Source organism: Notothenia coriiceps, unplaced genomic scaffold (assembly GCF_000735185.1).
Source record: "Notothenia coriiceps isolate Sejong01 unplaced genomic scaffold, NC01 NC01_scaffold00021617, whole genome shotgun sequence".
Classification (NCBI taxonomy): domain Eukaryota; kingdom Metazoa; phylum Chordata; class Actinopteri; order Perciformes; family Nototheniidae; genus Notothenia; species Notothenia coriiceps.
This window is the reverse complement of record NW_011354318.1, coordinates 11,028-29,445: the sequence shown is the minus strand read 5'-3', so window position 1 is coordinate 29,445 and position 18,418 is coordinate 11,028. Positions and strand designations below refer to the sequence as shown.

Here is an 18,418-nt window from a genome sequence, read left to right as displayed (position 1 = left end):
ATTTACTTCATTACTGTAATTGAATTGTTGGCATGTTGCTACTATAACTGTACACAAATCCTGCACATTTTACTGTGGTAAACTTACTTTTATGCAACACAGACACTGACCAACCACTAGATCTTTGTTGTTTATCGGAAGGACTGAGAAACAAAGAGGTGCAGGTGGAAGCCTAAGGATTTTCAATGAGGCACAGGCAGCAGCAGTTACAAACTGGGTTTTGGCAAACAATGCCATCACACTTAGAGAGATCCGAAGCATAGTAACTATGTGCTGAGATGCATTTTACACAATGTTATTTTAGAATAAAATGTGATTTTTTTCAACAACTCATTTGTATTTCTTCATTTAGTGTATTTCTGTAAACTCAAGCAATCTTTCTCTGCAGAAACCTCTATGTACAGAGCATAGCCCATAAAAGATGAAAGTGCTTTAGATTATGCTCAGCAGTGTGTAGTTGGGTGGTCAAACAATCTAGTATTATGAATGAAGTGTGTTGTATTTGGTGCTAAAGTTTGCATTTGGTAAGTGTTTATGTAGTTTTGAGTGTAGTTCTTCACTTAGCATGATAAATTAGGCGTTTTGCACTTTGGGTGTGGGGTTTTGTGAATTGTGTTTAGTGTTCTGAGAAACTGAGCAATTTAAAAAGCAATAGCAATCGAGTAAAAACTGTAATAGTAAAATAATGAATTTTTTTTGCATATATGCCGCCGCCTACCCCACACTTATTTGTGCAATTGTGTATTTGTGAAAGATCCTTTTATGTACCCAACAATGAATTGTTAAAAAAATAACCCACTGTGGTCTAGTCATGGGTCTACTTATGTCTGATAAGAAGGTAGTTACATTTCTTATCATTAACATCTCAAAGATATAATAACCGTATTATATAACACATTAGGTAATCAAAAATAACAGTGAACGTCCACCGTTACGTCCAGATACACAGAACAAGTGCACACCTGAAGCCTTCGCAGTAACCGCAGCTCTGTCGGGATGCTCTGTCATTGGCTAACGCTGGGGTGTCGTGACGTCAATGTTGTAAACGGTCAAGCACCCGTATGTACTCGCAGCTTCCTCCGGTACCCAGTGGAAACATGTCGGTAAGAAGAGAGCCCAGCGGAGGAACTGCGTCCATGGAAATATACACCTGAGACATTAACTGAAACGTAACTAATCCGGGCAGACGGTGGTGTGTTGAGTAGAGCTAGCAACTGCGGGGGGTACGTTACCAATTCACTGAAGCGGGCGAGTGGCAAGCGAATGGACGGTTGAAGAGAGACAGCCAGCCGGGGATTGATCAGAAGAAGTAGCCGAGCAGCAGGCGGCCCGGGCCGGGTATAGAGGGAGAGAGAAGACTGCGTGTTTGTGCTCAAAACAAGACGGACTTGGTGCTTGCTGGGGGATGTTATCCGTACTGTCTTATGGCAGACTGGTAGCCAGGGCCGTCCTGGGCGGACTGTCTCAGGCGGACACTCGGGACTACAGCCTGATCTCCGCCAGTTATGGCTTCGGTAAAGACTTTCGTAAGGGGATCCTGAAGAAAGGGATGTGCTACGGAGACGATGCCTGCTTCATTGCGCACAACAAGAACGCCGATGTCTTAGGTAAGGCAAAAAACATACACATTCAAACGTACACGCACTAAAAGGGTTGCAATGCGTGTATTTGTATTTGTACTTATATTATGTTTTGTGAGCTGTATGATGTTTTTGAAATGTATTTCTCTGTACAGCACTTCTGGTCTGAAGGTTTTACAGTGCTTTACAAATAAAGCTGTATTGTATCAGACACCCTCTTTGCTTAGGTGACCTTCAGTGACGCTAGCCTGCACGTGAAGCGACTCCTCGGATCATAATACGACCCCCACCCCCTCCAAAAACACAGCCATAACTTCCTCCCCATTGCCACTGTTGTTTTAGCTGTGTTAAGTTAACGTGCAAAAAATTGTCACATAAGACTTACGCAGATGAAGTCATCTTTCTTTATTCACAAACTGCGCTTATGTGACGTTAATGCGTAGTTTTTAATAAAAAGCTCGGATGACCTTTCACCTAGATGGGCTTCAATTGGATAATTCGCGGCGGTACTTTACAATATCAGACGCATGAGATTAGGAGACATAGATACGCTTCATTAAAGGTGTAGAGGAGTGAAAACACCGTTATTTTAATGTCTCAGACTTAACACCACAATGTCTTGCAAAGGTCAGAATGGTTGAGCATGGAGGCAGCCATGTTGTTATTAGCATCAGTAGCATGCTAGCTTCAGCTGAGGGTATTTTGCCTTGTCCTCATAGCCCAGGTGAAAGGAGAATAAACACAGCGAAATACTTGCTCAATCACATGGCTTTGTCGACACCTAAACAACATGTTTAACAGTTTAAAGCATTGTGTAGTCCTAAACGTTAAGCTTGTGGTGTTAAGTACTATCAGCCGACTCTTTAGAAACAAAACCCCAGCAGGGCTGGCATGGTAGTTAAATCTGTAGTAAACTCCTGAAGTGGTCCGGGGTGGGGGTTACCATTTTTAGAAGTAAACAAGAATTTGTTTGGGTGTTGCAGAGCTGCATTTTAATCGAGGACTGTTCGTTCTTGCCACTTTTTTTATTGCTTTGGAACTTAAAGTACTAAACTGTGTTTAAGTCATCCAATAGGATCCTTGTGAATTCCTAGTATCATCTACCTCGTTTGATTAATTGCCCTTACACATTCCTTTCTGTTCCAATCTGGCATTTGATTAATCTAAGAAGAAATTAAAAAGGCGTTGAAGGTTGCAAAACAATTTCTCAAAATATTAAGTAATTGGAAGACAATACCTTATTATATTGTATTTTTGCCCTGCCCATAAAACAATTATTTTAGTTATTTGTTAATCTTGGAATTATTTAGATTTTGTGGTTTCAGCTCTTCAGTGTATTGGTAGTCATCGTCATCATCACTTAGTATGACACAAATGGTGGTGGGATGGTTAAGCACCAAATCAACAACAACAAGATTAAAGTGTTATTTCCCCATTTTGTCCATCAGGTGTTGCAGATGGCGTAGGTGGTTGGCGTGACTACGGGGTCGACCCGTCTCAGTTCTCTGCCACATTAATGAGAACTTGTGAGCGACTGGTCAAGGAAGGACGCTTCACTCCCAGCAGCCCAGTGGGTATCCTCACCTCGGGATATTTTGAGCTTCTGCAGAACAAAGTTCCCCTGCTAGGTGAGTACACACAGGCTCAGAACCACACACTGATGATACATTATGAATGCACACACTCATTAAGTGGTAGAGTGAGTCATGATTCTTATGTGTGCAGCCTTGCTCTGCAAGGCATATCAAAGCTGCAGGATGAGGCAGACTATGAGTGGCGGCCTTGCTCAGCAAGAAGTATCTATTACATCTGAGTCCTAAGACATGAAAGAACATATCTCCATTTGAATTATATGTCAAATGTCTTTCTCCAGTCTGGCAGAAAAAATGCATTAAATGATTACAGAATTATTAAGATGGACAATTATTGTGCCATTTAGAAAAATAAATATTATTTAGGCACACAACTTCAGTTATCATTGACTTAGACTAAGACTCCATCCTTATAGATGTAAATACATGTAAGGTATCTAACTCACTTTTAAATTAACTTACTTTGCGTTATGCTGCCACTTGGAATGTGAGACTCAGTGACCTCATGGGGCCGAACAGCTTTCCTTTACGCAGGGGGAACATTTAGTCGCATAGCAGAGCTTTAAAAGGTCGAGAATCTATCTGTAACGGAGACTGCAGTGAGGCTGTTAACTGTGCACATTTCAAACATGTGACCGCCTTTTCACGATGGTTGTCAAAGGGTCTACTTTTATTTTTGGACACTTCCAGGGTCTGTACATGACCTTCGCTGCTCAAGGTTACTTTGTCTGCAGTCACTAGGTAACTTGGACACGGACCATGGCCCTTAGTGTTTGTTTTTTTCACTTGTGAATTGCATAATAATCTCAACCTCCCAGTGTGGAAGCCTTAAACTCATGAGGAAGGTACACACAGAGGCGGTGGTGTACTGGTTTAACAGCATTCTGCCTCCCTGGAAACTGAGAAATGTAACCTTTGCTTCTTTCTGTCTGTCTGTGTTTATCACTGGTTTTATTTTATTGTATTTAAATTTTACTGTTTTCAGGGAGCAGCACAGCTTGTATCGTGGTTCTGGACCGACGGAGTCACCGGCTACACACGTGTAACCTTGGTGACTCAGGCTTTCTGGTGGTTCGGGGAGGAGAGGTGGTTCATCGCTCAGATGAACAGCAGCATTATTTTAACACGCCCTTCCAGCTGTCCATCGCTCCTCCTGGGGCAGAAGGTGTGGTGCTCAGTGACAGGTCAGTAAATCTGTGTTTGAGACATAATTGAAATGCGTGTGTGAATGACATTTTTAAAGAATAGAATCGTAAAAACTAATGCTGTCAAAATTATTGCGTTAACGGCGGTAATTATTTTAATTAATTGCGTTAAAATATTTAACGCATTTAACGCATAGTTGGTTGGTGCAGAATGGCCCGCCCCATACATCCCACCAGTGGCAGCGCCAGGGTATGGCTGGGGTAGGCTACACCCATACCAAGAAATGGCTTAGCCCCACCATGAAAAATGATGTTAAAGTAAGCAAAATAAAGTCCGCCAACTCGCGCCGAGAATTGCACAGACAGCAGTTAGTAAGATTGATTTCAGTAGCCACTTGTCTGGAAATACAGAAGACCAGAAACGGTTTTGAAAACTTTTGTCACGTAGTGATCGTCTTCTCAATAGAACATCTTTGATAATGTCTTCTGGCCAATCAGAATCAAGATAACGGCGTGGTGTTGTTGCAGGAAGTNCTGAATCATAAAAGCCTTTTTTATTAAAAGTATATCAAACAGGTGGAAACTGGTTGTTTTGCGAGCAATGTGTGACTTTTATCGTGTTCTCCCTGGCTATATATATATATATATATATATATATATATATATATACACATACAGGGGTGCACATAACTGGTACGCAGGTACGCATGCGCGGCAACAATCTGAAATGCGTACCGTCACTTGTGTCACAAAGCGCATTTGCGTACCGACGTACTTGTGAAGTTTTTCCAGAAGGCGGTTAGATCACCGGACGACAGAGTCGGTCTCCGTGTGCACAGACAGGGCTGCTGTTAACGTCGGTCTGTACAACGGAATTGTGAAAAATGTTATAATAAACACACATACTGTATGTGAAACGGATTTATCCGCCTTCTTTCATTTATCTTTCTATTCCCACAACAATATACATAAAGAAATGGCATATTTTGGACATAGTTCGAATGGTGATTAATCATGATTAATTTATTTTTAAGCTGTGATTAATCTGATTTAAAAAATGTTAATCGTTTGACAGCCCTAGTAAAAACAGAAGCTATACAACACATCACTTTATTCAATTTAATTTGTTTTACTGAGCTACTTCCTTGTTCAGCTTTGAACCTCTGCATGTGCCAAAGCAAATCATTTATTGAAAACATTATTTCTCATATTTGTTTAACTAATAAGAAAATTGGATATGACAAACATTGAATTATTTGGGTAGGTAAAATAAGTACATTTTTGAAAACATGCAGCCTCCACAGGCAACAAACACAGCTGCTGTAGGAACTTCCAGAGGGTGTTTGCAGCATAAACATGACCTGCTTTGGCATTACACTCCTGGCAAAACCAGGCTATTCATTGTAACTACTTGGTCTTTTTTCTTATATCCCCTGCATGGAAAATTGTTTTGTGTCCTGTTTATAGTTTGTTGTTTTGGTTTACCTTTCAGTGACTTTAAAGGTCAACCAACATCATCTGTTTTATTTCCACAACTTATTAAAATAGTACACCAAGCCTTAAGCACAAGGCACAGGCATTCACACACAGGTTTACCAGATAGGTGTCACAACTTGACCCCCCCCCACGCGGTCACCCCGTTCCCTGTTGCAAATAAATGTTTAACATGTTGCTGTTTATCAAGGAAACAGTTATTTTTTTAAGGTTTATTCATTGCTCTTTTGTGAGACTCCTTAAAATAAAATCCTTGAAGACGAAGCATGAACAGAAGGTTAAAGGCTAAAAGACCAACGAGGAAACACCGGGCAGGCTGGTTCAGAGTCAGCAGTCCGATTAAATGCCCACGACGCGTCCACCGCCAAGATTTTGCAGAGTGACATCTAACCTACTTACTGACATTTTGGAAACTGTTGACAGCGGCTCAGCGCCACATGCTCCTGTTACACTTGTGACTTATCTTTCCATGCCCAAATTGTTTCCTCTAGTCCTGAAGCAGCTGACAGCTCCTCCTTTGACGTGGAGCTCGGTGACATCATCCTGACGGCGACCGACGGTCTATTTGACAACATGCCAGACTACATGATTCTTCAGGAGCTCAAAAAACTCAAGGTAAGACCTTTGGATTATCAGTTTATTCAAGCTTTCACACATCGGTTGTAAGTGAACAAAAATGCAGGCATATTTTAAGCCTTTTAAATTGTAATCATTTTTACTTCTGATCCTTTCAGGCTACCAACTATGACAGCGTCCTGCAGACTGCACAGAGCATTGCAAAGCAAGCTCACGACCTTGCCTACGACCCCAACTATATGTCCCCTTTTGCACAGTTTGCATGTGACAATGGCCTGAATGTGAGAGGTAAGTTACACTGTGCTTCACATTCTGTGTACGGTACATGTCATTCAGGCAATAGTCAATGTAAACTAAGACTAAAGGAAAATAACACTTGAGAGGATGCATTTTTTGGCTTTCCCCAATAATATTTCAGTTTAAAAAAAAAAAATGGGCTGTTTTGATATTTAGACATATAAGGGTTGTTAATAGGCTGCATTTACGGCTCTAGTTTGACTCTAGTTTTCCAGACAACAGCTAAATAAAACGGGAAATGTATCTTAAATAGCCTTACAAAAACGTACTCTGCGACTGGCATGGTTTCTCACACCCTTGTTTTATTTTTTCTGCAGGAGGAAAGCCAGATGATATCACGGTGCTGCTCTCCGTTGTGGCTGAATATACAGACTAAAGTGTGTCTGAGTGTGTGTGAGCGCTTTCTCTGGGGCTGATCCTGCCTCCCCCTCTGAGTCTTCCACCTGCAGCCCTCCCAAAAAAATGCACTGCATCCTCTGGGCTGACAGGGGAGGCCCACCATCACGACACACACTCCTTGCTGCAGGGCCGCTGTCCACGTGTACATTTTTGGTTTTCTTCCTCTTGTTTTTGTTTGGTGCTTGAACAGTTGAGGGCGAAGCAGGCAGCTAGGACATTTTCATGTTGATCATGATGCGGGAGGAGTTGAGCATGAGAGGCTGAGGCAAACTTTTCAGTCTCCTGTGTCTCACATCTGAGGTGATGTGACTGAGAGGCAGTTCGGTTTGACTGAGGGCTTAACAACCGGGTAGCCCTTGTTTATAAAAAGTCATATTAAAAGAGGAGTAAGCCACGGTTTCAGAGAGAAATGGTTGAGTTGACTAGTTGTCTCTGTTTTTCCAGTTGATAATCTGTTCATTGTTGTAAATGTATTTAAACAAAGCATAAATATGGACTGAGGAAGCTGATGTTTGGAATGGATGGGAATTATTAAAAAATTGGATTTAAGAGTTTTGTTTTCATGGGTTCGGGTATGTGTACGATGGAAGAGCAAACTAGTAACTGCTAGGATCAAAGTAACCTCTTAAAGGGAAACCACAACACCTGCTAGAGCTTACATGTTTAAGTTGATCAGTTCTTTGTCCGTTCGTTTGGGAGTCTGTCGGTGCGCACACATCCTTATGAGTTGTAAATATTTTTGTGTTTTCAGGGGTTCGTTCTGGCCTTTCTGTTGTCTTTGCTTTACAGCAGAGAGCTATTTCGTTACTATTGTGGATGATGAAAAAATGGTTCATAAATATATTTTCTTGTATAGATGTTAATCTCGAAATGAGCTTTATAAATCCCACACTTCCACACACTGAAATGAACAAGAGGATCTTTGCTGAGATTGATCGCTGCAGCAGTTGTGTGGTAGGAAGGTGTGAGTGCGGTATACATGTGAGAAGTCCTTTAATGGCTATTCTAGTGTATTTAATGTTGATATTTGTTTTCTCGCAAATGCAAATCTAGCATCTGGGAATGCTCACAATTGCAATGATGGGTCAGGAATGAGTTTAAAGAGAAAACATGTATTTTTTTAACGTTATTTAGTTTTTAAAATTGGTTGGGAGTGACTGCTGACGTGTGGTGAATGACAGATTCAGCTATCTTAACAAGAACCAGGTGTGCATGTTGACGTAGGGATGTGTATGTTTATTTGTTTTGTATCATTTTTTTGCTCCTTATTTCCCTTTACATTTGTTTGCTGCTTCTCTTTTGTAATTCTGATGTCTGTATATGACTTGACACGATTTATATGATCAGCATGATTGTAATGAGTGTGTGTCTGAAAGTGTTTGCTGCATCAAATACATTGATAACACTGTTATCTTCATCATAGTCTGTCCCTTTTTGTCTAACAGCTCGCCCAAGTGGTTTGGACAATGTCTTTACAGTTTATAAGCGGGTGACACCAAAGACACATTTTCTTTGTGTATGTCATACAGTACACGCACGCTTTTGTTGATACAAACATCGTACAGCAATACTGTAAATTCCATGTGTTCTGAATCTTGAGTGCTGGTATGGGTGGAAATGTTCAATGGGAACATTATAAATGATTGATCTATGCTTATAGTTGTTATATTAGAGCGTAAACTATCATAATCTTGATTTAAGTTATAAGTGACCGGTTGCTAGAAAGTGTAAGACAGGTTTATGAAACCAAAGAAGGAAAGCCATATACAAACACGTGATTATGGCACTGCTCTGTAAGCCCTGCTGTAAAGATAACATGGTGTTTCTTCACGCATACACATAATGGACATAATTATTATGATTATTAGAATATTTTTTGTTCGCTTGTCTGCATTGTTCTTTCTGCATGGTTTCTGACTCAGCTGTTGGCACCATTTAACAAAGTTAATTCACACAGTTGTCTGTTGTTGTCTTGGTGACTTATAATTGATGTGTCAAGGTTCTGAACCTGTATTTATTTCAATGATAGACCTATATTTAAAGAAAGATGTAACTCATATGCAGGAGGGGTGGTGAGAAGGGTAATAGTGCTGAGAGCTAACAGTACGTGGGTGAGCACAGTTTCAGCCTTAACAAATAGCTAGACCTGTAATAAAGAGGCCTTTCCTGTCATTGCAAGCTTGTCTTGTCCTTGGTCATGTCGCCCGTTGTTTGATGTAAATGAAAGTCTGCGCCCGTCTTTCTCTCCTGTAACGATTTTCTCAAAGGTGCTTCTGCAGTCTGTATGGTATGATTGTCCTCTTTTTAGCAAGCAATGTTTGTGTGTATGAAAGCTACTCCTATGTCTCAAGTGTAACAATGCAGGTCTAATTTATGTAAATATGTTTTAAATATGTACAATATTTAAATAAAGAATCTAGTATTTATACTAAATCTGCTCAAGTATTTTTATGATGTTTCATCTTTTTATACTGGTGTACTGCTCACAGAGATGCATCCAGTACATGTAATAATAACCATGTTCTCTATTACTACTATTCTGGTACATCTTACTGTTGGTGCAAATATTAAAGGTTTTAATACATTTGGTTACATCTTCTTCATGTACTCTCTATTCACTTTAATGTAAGTTAATAGTTAAAGTAAAATATGAATAATAGAATAAGTGTAAACATTCCCATAAAACATAGGCCTACATACTTCAGGGGTACAATATAACTTTTTTTTTAAGGCAATAGTGTTATTAATACTTCTTCTCTGTTTTTTAGCACTAAATTCTCATCTTCAAGCAAGAATTTTCCTTGAGATTATTACAGTAATATCTTATCTTTATGAGCCTACCAATAGAGGCCAAAGTCTAAATCCTGCTTAAGTATTTTGAAGCAGGCCTATACTTGAAAGTAACAATGTATACATTAAAGGGGCATATCCTCTCTCCTGCTCCTCATATCTTATGTATACGGGTTCACTGGTTAAGAAAATCTACATGAGTGACAGTATTATGAACAGAGCTACTTTTAAATGCAGGCCTATCTAATAAAATATGCCATTTCTAAATAAGAAATACTTCTGTGTGTGATTGAATACCTCAAACCTGAAATCACAAAACAAAGGGAAATCCAACAAATGCAAAGTAAATCTATTATCATAAAACCCTGCAATAACCAGACTGTGCCTGAGATTATGATTATCAGCAGTAGATGGCAGTGTAGAGTTCAAGGAAGCCATGGATGTTTTGTTTACTAATCTGTTCCAGTTTCTCTTCCTGTAGCCACCAGCTAACCTACATTCCTGCTGACAGCAGAGATCCTGGTTTAAATAGGTGTGTGTCAGCTGACAGTTGTGTGATGCTAGCATGTTAGCGTCGGAGTTGGCAAGAAGATACTGTACCAATTCAGCGTTTATCGAAGTGGTGCGGTTCTCTTTTATAGTTTAACCATTTATTTGTTTGTTTGATCTTAAAGTTAACAAAGCGAACAGTTTTGTTTAACATGAAATTACCTTTCCAGCGCTAAATGGCTTTTTATAGCCCTTAGCAAGCTGAAAGAGCCAGGAAGCTAATCTTCCTAGCAACTGTAGCTAGCTGTGACAGCAGGTAAGCTAACCAACGGTTATCTTCATGGAGAGCCTTAAAGTGCTAGCCAAGCTTTTAGGGTGAGTTATGTGAACAAACTGTAGACCAGCGGCTCCTGTGGAGGTAAATGTTGAATAAATGGCAAAAATAGAGCAGGGCAATGGGGTTGACTTGCGGGGCAGCCAAGAGAAGCTGACAGATAATGGGAAAGGCAGCTCGTATGGATCCGACCCAGAGGTAAACGGCAATGTCCCCGGGGAGAAAGAGGTGGACAAGTACGGGTTCAGCGGAGGAGCCCAGCAACACTCATCGTAAGTGGAGCTAAACTTCTCCTTATGTGGTTAAAACTGTGTGAACTGTTTGTGTATGTCTCCACAAACTGACACACATATTCAGGTGCTTTCTCCTCCTACTTGACTGAACATTTTGGAAGTAATGAAAGTAAATGGTCCTGTAACGAAGTAATTTACTATATTTCTTACTCAAATTATACACCTTCTCGAAATAATGATTTAATATCTCAAAATAATAAGAATTTCCAAGTCATTAATTTGAGAAAGTTTTACTTTTTCTTAGTCATTATAAATATACCTTTTTTTGAGAATGTGTTTCATATATTTTATAATAGTCCTTTTTTGAGAAATATTGTATTATTTAGAGATACTAAGTCATCATCAAGGAGGTTTATTATTATGTTGGGATAGTCATTTTTAAAAAAGTTTTTAAAAATCCTCATTTTAAGAAAATAAACCCTTTTATTTTGAACCTTTTGTTGAGATACTAAGTTATTATTTTGAGAAGGTTTCTTATTATAATGACAACTTTTTTTGGTGCAAATACAAATCCATAGAGGCCAGGTAAAGGTGAACAACAAACATTATATGTATCTCTCTTTCTCTGTCACAAAACCATTCTGTGGTTGCTTTAATAGACACACTGATATGTTGAGACATAAAGGAATTTGTCCCAATCTTGTGTATAACCGTTTAGTTCTGTGTGGGTACAACAATAATTATGACAGCTCTGAACATGCAGTTGAGATGTTGGTGTAAGCGGTGTGTAGGAGGTTCTAGGGAACTGAACTAGGGGAAAGTTCTCCCACTGTTTCCTGTTTTCCCTGTACTTGCTGCCGATGGCAAGTGTTCCACTGTTTCGTCTGAGGTTAGGTTTCCTGTGTGAACAAGGAAGAGATGAGCCAAAGTCCCACCTCCTCTAAAGACAGTATTCCCTCTGTTATAAAGGGAAGTGACACTGTGTAGGCATTGTCCATTTGTATGAAAAGGATTTGCTTTTATCAGTCACAATGTCTCCTATCTGCACAGTGCTGAAGAAATCCCAACTGATGTGCTGAGGCAGCGGGAGTCAAAATGGCTGGAAATGCTCAACAGCTGGGACAAGTGGATGGCCAAAAAACACAAGAAGGTCTGTTTTATGAACTGTACATTATCTGACTTAACATGTTTCTTTCTTTGTAATAAAAATGTTCACTTTGCAGGCGTTCGTTCAAAATGCAGTGGCTGAGCTAGGAAACTTGTATTCATTTCTACAGCATGCCTGTTTTTTAAAGTTTGGTGATTGCCTGCACGTCATTTCGTAGCAAGTGGTATTTTGCACGCTGCAGTATATACAGGATTGTTTTCCAATGTCTGTGTCCCTTTTATCTGCACTTCATTTATCTTGCTTTCTGCTGGCTTTGAGTAACTGTGAGTATGTTGAATTACAGGTGAAAGAGCGCTGTCAGAAGGGGATCCCTCCATCCCTGCGTGGCCGGGCCTGGCTCTACCTCACTGGGGGCAAAGTTAAAAGGGAACAAAACCAAAGAAAATTCCAGGTAAGACAATTATTTGTTGACTGACCACCGCCGTAAAAGAATTGGACTGTGTTGAAAATCTCTGCAAAATGAAAAATGTTTTCATGATACTTGAGACTCTCTAAGTCTAAATGCTTATAACTTTACTATGGCATTTAGATCAAGAATTGCCTATTTTAAAATATAGCTATCAAAAGGTGGTTGATGATGTTGCAAAAGCTGACAAACTGATAATGTTGTTTAGGAACTGGACAGTCAGCCAGGAGATCCTAAATGGGTAGATATTATTGAGAGGGACCTCCATCGGCAGTTCCCGTTCCATGAAATGTTTGAAGCCAGAGGGGGTCATGGGTAAGTGCTGCCTTTGATATAAAAGCCTCTCATAATTTGAATGTTGTGTTATTGAAGCTGTGCATATTTTATTGATGTATTTTATATATTTGTATACATTCAGGCAGCAAGACTTGTTCCGTGTGTTGAAGGCTTACACTCTGCATCGGCCTGAAGAGGGTTATTGTCAGGCTCAGGCTCCAATCGCTGCTGTTCTCCTGATGCATATGCCAGCTGAGGTAAACACACACTACATCATCAAAAACATTTTCTCTGGGTACTCACCTCCCTAAGGATGTTTGGGGCGTGTTCTGACACATTGAATAATGAGGTAAAGATCTGTAAATAATGATCACATTAACACTCATTCTATGTATAGTTTTTCCGTTTTGTTCAAAGTACAATTTATCTTGAAAAGTACTTCACTTGAATATGAATAGCATATATTTTTACCCTTGTTTCCTTTTCCTTTGTCCTAGGATGCATTCTGGGTTCTTGTTCAGATTTGTGAGAAATACCTCCCTGGATACTACAGCTCAGGGCTGGTAAGAGTCCACACAGAATTACTGACACATCATTTTGTAAAGAGGACTTTAAATATTAAGAAGATCTTGAGAAGATAGGAGTGCAACCTGTAACAGGATTACATATTAACACTGTTAAACATGTCAATTATTATTTATCTGAACCCTGTAAACATAGCTTAAATGAGTCCTTTGCCCAGTGCAAGCAAAAATACACTTACATAATTTGATGCCCACGAACACTTGTTTTCTCAAGTCTGCAGTTATGCCACATTATAGGCCTGAATCCTTGCATTTTTTATAATTGTTCTTACATTATACTGCCCAGGAGATGTCTCATTATTTAGGCTCAGGTCAAGTTATCAAACTCAAGATAATTATTATTAAGTGGAAAATATTCTTGCATATTGTTGCATCGCAAGAATATAAGAACTCTATATTATTTTACAAGTTAACCAGAAGTAAAACAAAAGTTGAGCTACTTCCTTAAAAAGTATCTTCTATTAATGCATGCAATGTGTGGCTGCTGGTGGTGTTATAGTTCTCTGGCCAGTGTATCTCCAGTTTGACCCTAATACACTAATGACCTTAACTACACGAAGTGTTGAGAAAGCTCCCCTCCACTGACTGCTGTTCCCTGTTTCCTCCACAGGAGGCGATCCAGCTGGACGGGGAGATCCTGTACGCTCTGCTGCGGCGGGTGTCCCCGGTGGCCCACCGTCACCTGAAGAAGCACAAGCTGGAGCCCGTCCTGTACATGACCGAGTGGTTCATGTGCGCCTTCTCCCGGACTCTGCCCTGGGCCTCTGTGCTGCGGGTCTGGGACATGTTCCTTTGTGAGGGTGAGACACTACACTTTATTTTCATTGGTATTTTATTATGCATGAAAAACATTGTCCACGACATCACAGGTTCCCCTTCCTGAGCTTTTGAAGATAATGAATGTTTCCAGGCCCTGTGCATGTGACTATTAATCATCTGTATAATTTGACCTGCAATAAAACAATGCATACTCGCCTTTCAAAGAATGCAAATGTTTAAAACAAGAATGCTACCTATTGTTTTGGTTTGTGATATGAAATAGATCACCATTAAAAATTATAGATGTAGACCGCTGCTCTATCTGCATGATTCAAAATGTACTGCTGCAATTTCTGATTATTTTTCACGATTTTTAAACTACTTTCACGAGAAAATTGTGAAAAGCGTCCATCCCAGTTTCTCAAAGGTACTTCTTTAAATGTCCTTTTCAGTCTTAAAAACAAAACCCATTCAGTTTCATTCTAAAGAAATCAGAAAACGTGTATAGTTTGTCATTCGGATTGTCTATAGTAGTATACTGTCATGTCATTATGTTGCTTATGCTGTTGCATGTCTATCCATCTAGGGAGAGTGATCCCTCTTCAGTTTCTCTTTCTTTGGTCCCTTCCACTGTTTCCCTGTTGAAAGGGGAGTGCTATATAGATCTTAAGGCCCTTTGAGGCAAATGTGTGATATTAAGCTATAGAAATGAAACTTTACTTTGTGTCTGATGTGTTCTCAGGAGTAAAGATCCTCTTTCGGGTAGGCCTGGTTCTCCTGAAATGCACGTTGGGATCCCAGGAGAAACTGAAGGCCTCTCAGGGTCTGTATGAAACAATGGAGCTGCTCCGAGCCATACAGCCACAGTACCTACGAGAAGGCTTCCTGGTGCAAGAGGTACAGTTTACTCTGTCATGGTTATTGTCTGTTATCCAATATATTGTTTTGACCCTTTGACTTTGCCCTCCTGTGGTTGTTGTAACATTGATATACAAATACCTGTATGTAATGTGCTGAAATACTTACTCAAACCATGTTTCAGATAATTGAGTTAGGGGTGTCAGAGAAAGACATTGAGAAGGAACACTTTGCTCAGCTGCGCCGCTGGAAGGAGACTCATGGAGATCTACACTGCAAGTCCCCTCCCAGGATGCACGGCGCTAAAGCTATCATTACGGCAGAGCCGCCCAGCCGCCAGGACCTGAAACAAAGGCCCACCATCATCGTGCAGTCGCCCCTGGCAACGCAGACGGACGGAGAGAGAGAACAGGATGCCAAGGAGAGTGCAAAGACTAACAAGGGGAAACAGAAGAAAACGGTTAATCCTTACCTTTCTCCCAGTGACCCCTCCCTTCTCCTCAAACACATGACTGTACAAGGGTCCAAAGAAAGTCTGAGCAGCGCCGAGCATGACACTTACCTGTAGCGGGGTAAGTGTCCCAGTTTACTAACATCACCATTCACAACAGCCTTTACAGTTTTAAGTAAATGTTCTTGAGTCACAGTGACATGACAAAAATAGGATAAAGCTGCACAAAGTATACAACATACATTTTGTCATTGTCACAATTGTCCATAAGCTCATGTCTGTGCGACCGCACATGTGCAAACTAACTGAGCTTTAAAAGTCAACAAAGTTTAGCTGTCATGTCATTTATACATGTTTCTATTTACCTTACTTATAACTAAATGGAACTCGTAAATGTGTAATTGCGGAACAATGGATGACAACTCTGTGCTGTGAGGGACATTGAGCTAATTCAGCTATATAATGCTGCAGAGATTTGTTTTCGAAAGCTAACCTGCTTGTTAGTATCACTCTGGTTCACTCTACAAAGCCAATGGGATTTGTCCATTTGAGTTTGGATTATTGCAGAAACAAAAGTGTAAGATACTTTTGTTCACTAAGGAAAATGAACACAACTATGACTTTTACTGTAAATATAAATGCAATCTCTAAAAGTAACAAACTCCACCACGGTTTAAGCAGATGAGTCTCTGCCTTTGGAGTGTTAGTATTTAATGGGCCCAATATTAACTGGTCTTAGCTACAGACCTTATATCATGCATCTTAAAAAACGTTTAAAAACCCATCGATTAAAACAAGGGAACTGAAAATGTAAAAATGCTGACTAATTTCCGGCTATCAGGATTCATTCCTTTTGCAATCTATTAGCTTCATATGAGCGAACATATGGGGTTCACAGTACACTCGCTAACTCACTGTTAACAGCTGCTGCTGCTGCTGCTGCTGCTGCCGCTGCCAATTACCTCCCTAATTGTACCTCTTAGATTATATATGAAGTCTGATTTTGTCTTTGTTGATGAGGTCTTTTCTACAGCACTTTGTCTTTATGGCCTTCCTCTTTGCCTTCATTAGTCACTACGTTGCCAACGCAGAGATTCCTATTTAACCTGCTACGAATACGCACATTTGACTGTCAGTGCAGCATCCAGGAGTCTTTGCTGATGTTGAACACTGGAGGGCGTCCTCACAGCGGTGACCATCACAGGTCTCTGAGTGAGAGCAAAAACTGACACATGAAGGAAGAAGTATGCAGGGACAATTAGTGCCACTAAGCCAAAGATTTGTAATGCTGATTTTTTTTAAATATATGTTGTTGAAGCAGTTTATCCAATCATATTGTGATTCAGTATTAGGGAGAGGTTTTTGTTTAGTTATGAAAGAGATGTGGTGAAATGCCATGTTGAAGAACGATATGTGGTGAAATGCCATGTTGAAGAATGATAATACAGAGCTGTTGTTTTTACAATCATGCTTGAAGGTTGTGGGCCTTTAGACTTAAATATATTGGATGTGGATTTAAAGAAAAAAAAGACAGAAGGAGATTTTTTTGTAATCTTTTTAACGTCAGAATCCAATCTCCGGTTCATTAATGGTGTTATCTTTCTGATAAAACGGTTCAAAACTTAATTGAATTTTTAAAAACACCACGAAAAATAATAATGAAGCCATTATAGTCTTTAGCCGTTCTTTTTTTAATGGCATGATTTAACAAACGAAAGAATATGAAGGACTAGTTCTCTTTGGTTTTTAAGAAGTATGACCCTCCAGGATTTTGTGTACATATTCAAATAAACCATAGAAAATATTTGGTGATAATGGATGATATTAAAAGTCAAGGGAGTCCAACACTTTTGATTACTATTGAGCTCATTTTATCTGAGCTGTGACAATGAAGAAATTGCTTGAAATGATTCTTAATGAATTTATAAACTCCCAGTCTAGGAAAAGAATGTATTAGCAGCTGTGTAAATGTACATCAAACTATATGCTGTCAAGAGTTTTATACTGGAACATTGGTTGTGTGTATGTTGATTTTAAATGTGGGATGTTTTGAAAGTATATTCTACGGGTTCATTTTCTGTCTAATAGTATGCATTGTTTAACAACCATGTTCTGTGAAGCCTTTTTATATTTATATTTTTAAAAGGTTTAATCAAAATAAAAAATAAAAATCACATGTAGCCAGCTGTCCTGTAGATGGCGCCACCGAGCTTCAACCTGGGGTGTAAATGAAGGATATACAGGATGTGGTTTGGATTCCTGTATAATATTCAACAAAAATATATTTTGTAATGTCGACAAGCTTCTTATTACTAATCATTGCAACTATTATGATTCAAGAAAAGATTGTAAATGTGTAACTTATCTTGCTGTCATTCTATAGGAACCTATTTCTCATCTGTTTTTAAATTGAAATCAACTTCTCATATCTACGAGCTGTTTTATAGCAAATTACTTCATTAAATCAATACAGAAAGAAAACGTCAGATCTGTCATGTTTTCCATTTTTGTTTTGACATTAAATCCCTTTTATTTTAGACAAAGAAAAAGAGACAGGGGAAGAAGTGCCACACAGACTGGACTGAACAAGCAGGCCTTCAATGCCGCCTGTGTTATCATTCAGCGCCCTCACACCCCCCGCCTCCCCTCCCTCCCTCACCCACGCAGCAGCACACTTCCTTGGACACCTGTTTCTCCGGCTCTTTCAGCTCTTTGAGGAATTTGCATCTCAAATAGAGCAAATTCCCACAGCAACGTCTAAAGCGCCTCACCCTGCCATTTGCCTTTTAGTCTCTGAATGGAGTCTTCACAGGCCTTCTTCTTCTTCTTCTTCTTGTTCCTCTCCTTCTTCTTTTATGGTTTTTCTTCTTTTTCTGCTTCTCCTTGTTCCTCTCTTTTTTGTATGGCTCTTCTGACTCTGATTGTTCTTCTTTGTTTCTTCTTTTTCTACTTCATCTTCTACCTTTTTTAATGTTTCTTCTTCTTCT

General features: G+C 39.6%; 2 protein-coding genes across 2 annotated transcripts; both read left to right on the top strand.

Annotated features, from left to right (window-relative positions):
* Positions 1 to 1,037: 1,037 nt before the first annotated feature.
* LOC104953388 (protein phosphatase targeting COQ7) lies at positions 1,038 to 9,516 on the top strand. Its single transcript, XM_010780327.1, has 6 exons — positions 1,038 to 1,607; positions 3,029 to 3,208; positions 4,158 to 4,356; positions 6,303 to 6,426; positions 6,546 to 6,675; positions 7,002 to 9,516. Exons 1-6 carry the CDS (start codon positions 1,406 to 1,408, stop codon positions 7,058 to 7,060), a joined length of 894 nt encoding a protein of 297 aa, XP_010778629.1. The 5' UTR covers positions 1,038 to 1,405; the 3' UTR covers positions 7,061 to 9,516.
* An 810-nt stretch (positions 9,517 to 10,326) lies between these two features.
* Positions 10,327 to 17,912, top strand: tbc1d10ab (TBC1 domain family, member 10Ab). The gene is made up of 9 exons (XM_010780326.1): positions 10,327 to 10,968; positions 11,980 to 12,079; positions 12,381 to 12,488; positions 12,712 to 12,818; positions 12,922 to 13,036; positions 13,277 to 13,342; positions 13,974 to 14,163; positions 14,865 to 15,019; positions 15,165 to 17,912. The coding sequence occupies exons 1-9, from the start codon at positions 10,796 to 10,798 to the stop codon at positions 15,546 to 15,548; spliced, it is 1,398 nt and encodes a 465-aa protein (XP_010778628.1). The 5' UTR covers positions 10,327 to 10,795; the 3' UTR covers positions 15,549 to 17,912.
* Positions 17,913 to 18,418: the final 506 nt, after the last annotated feature.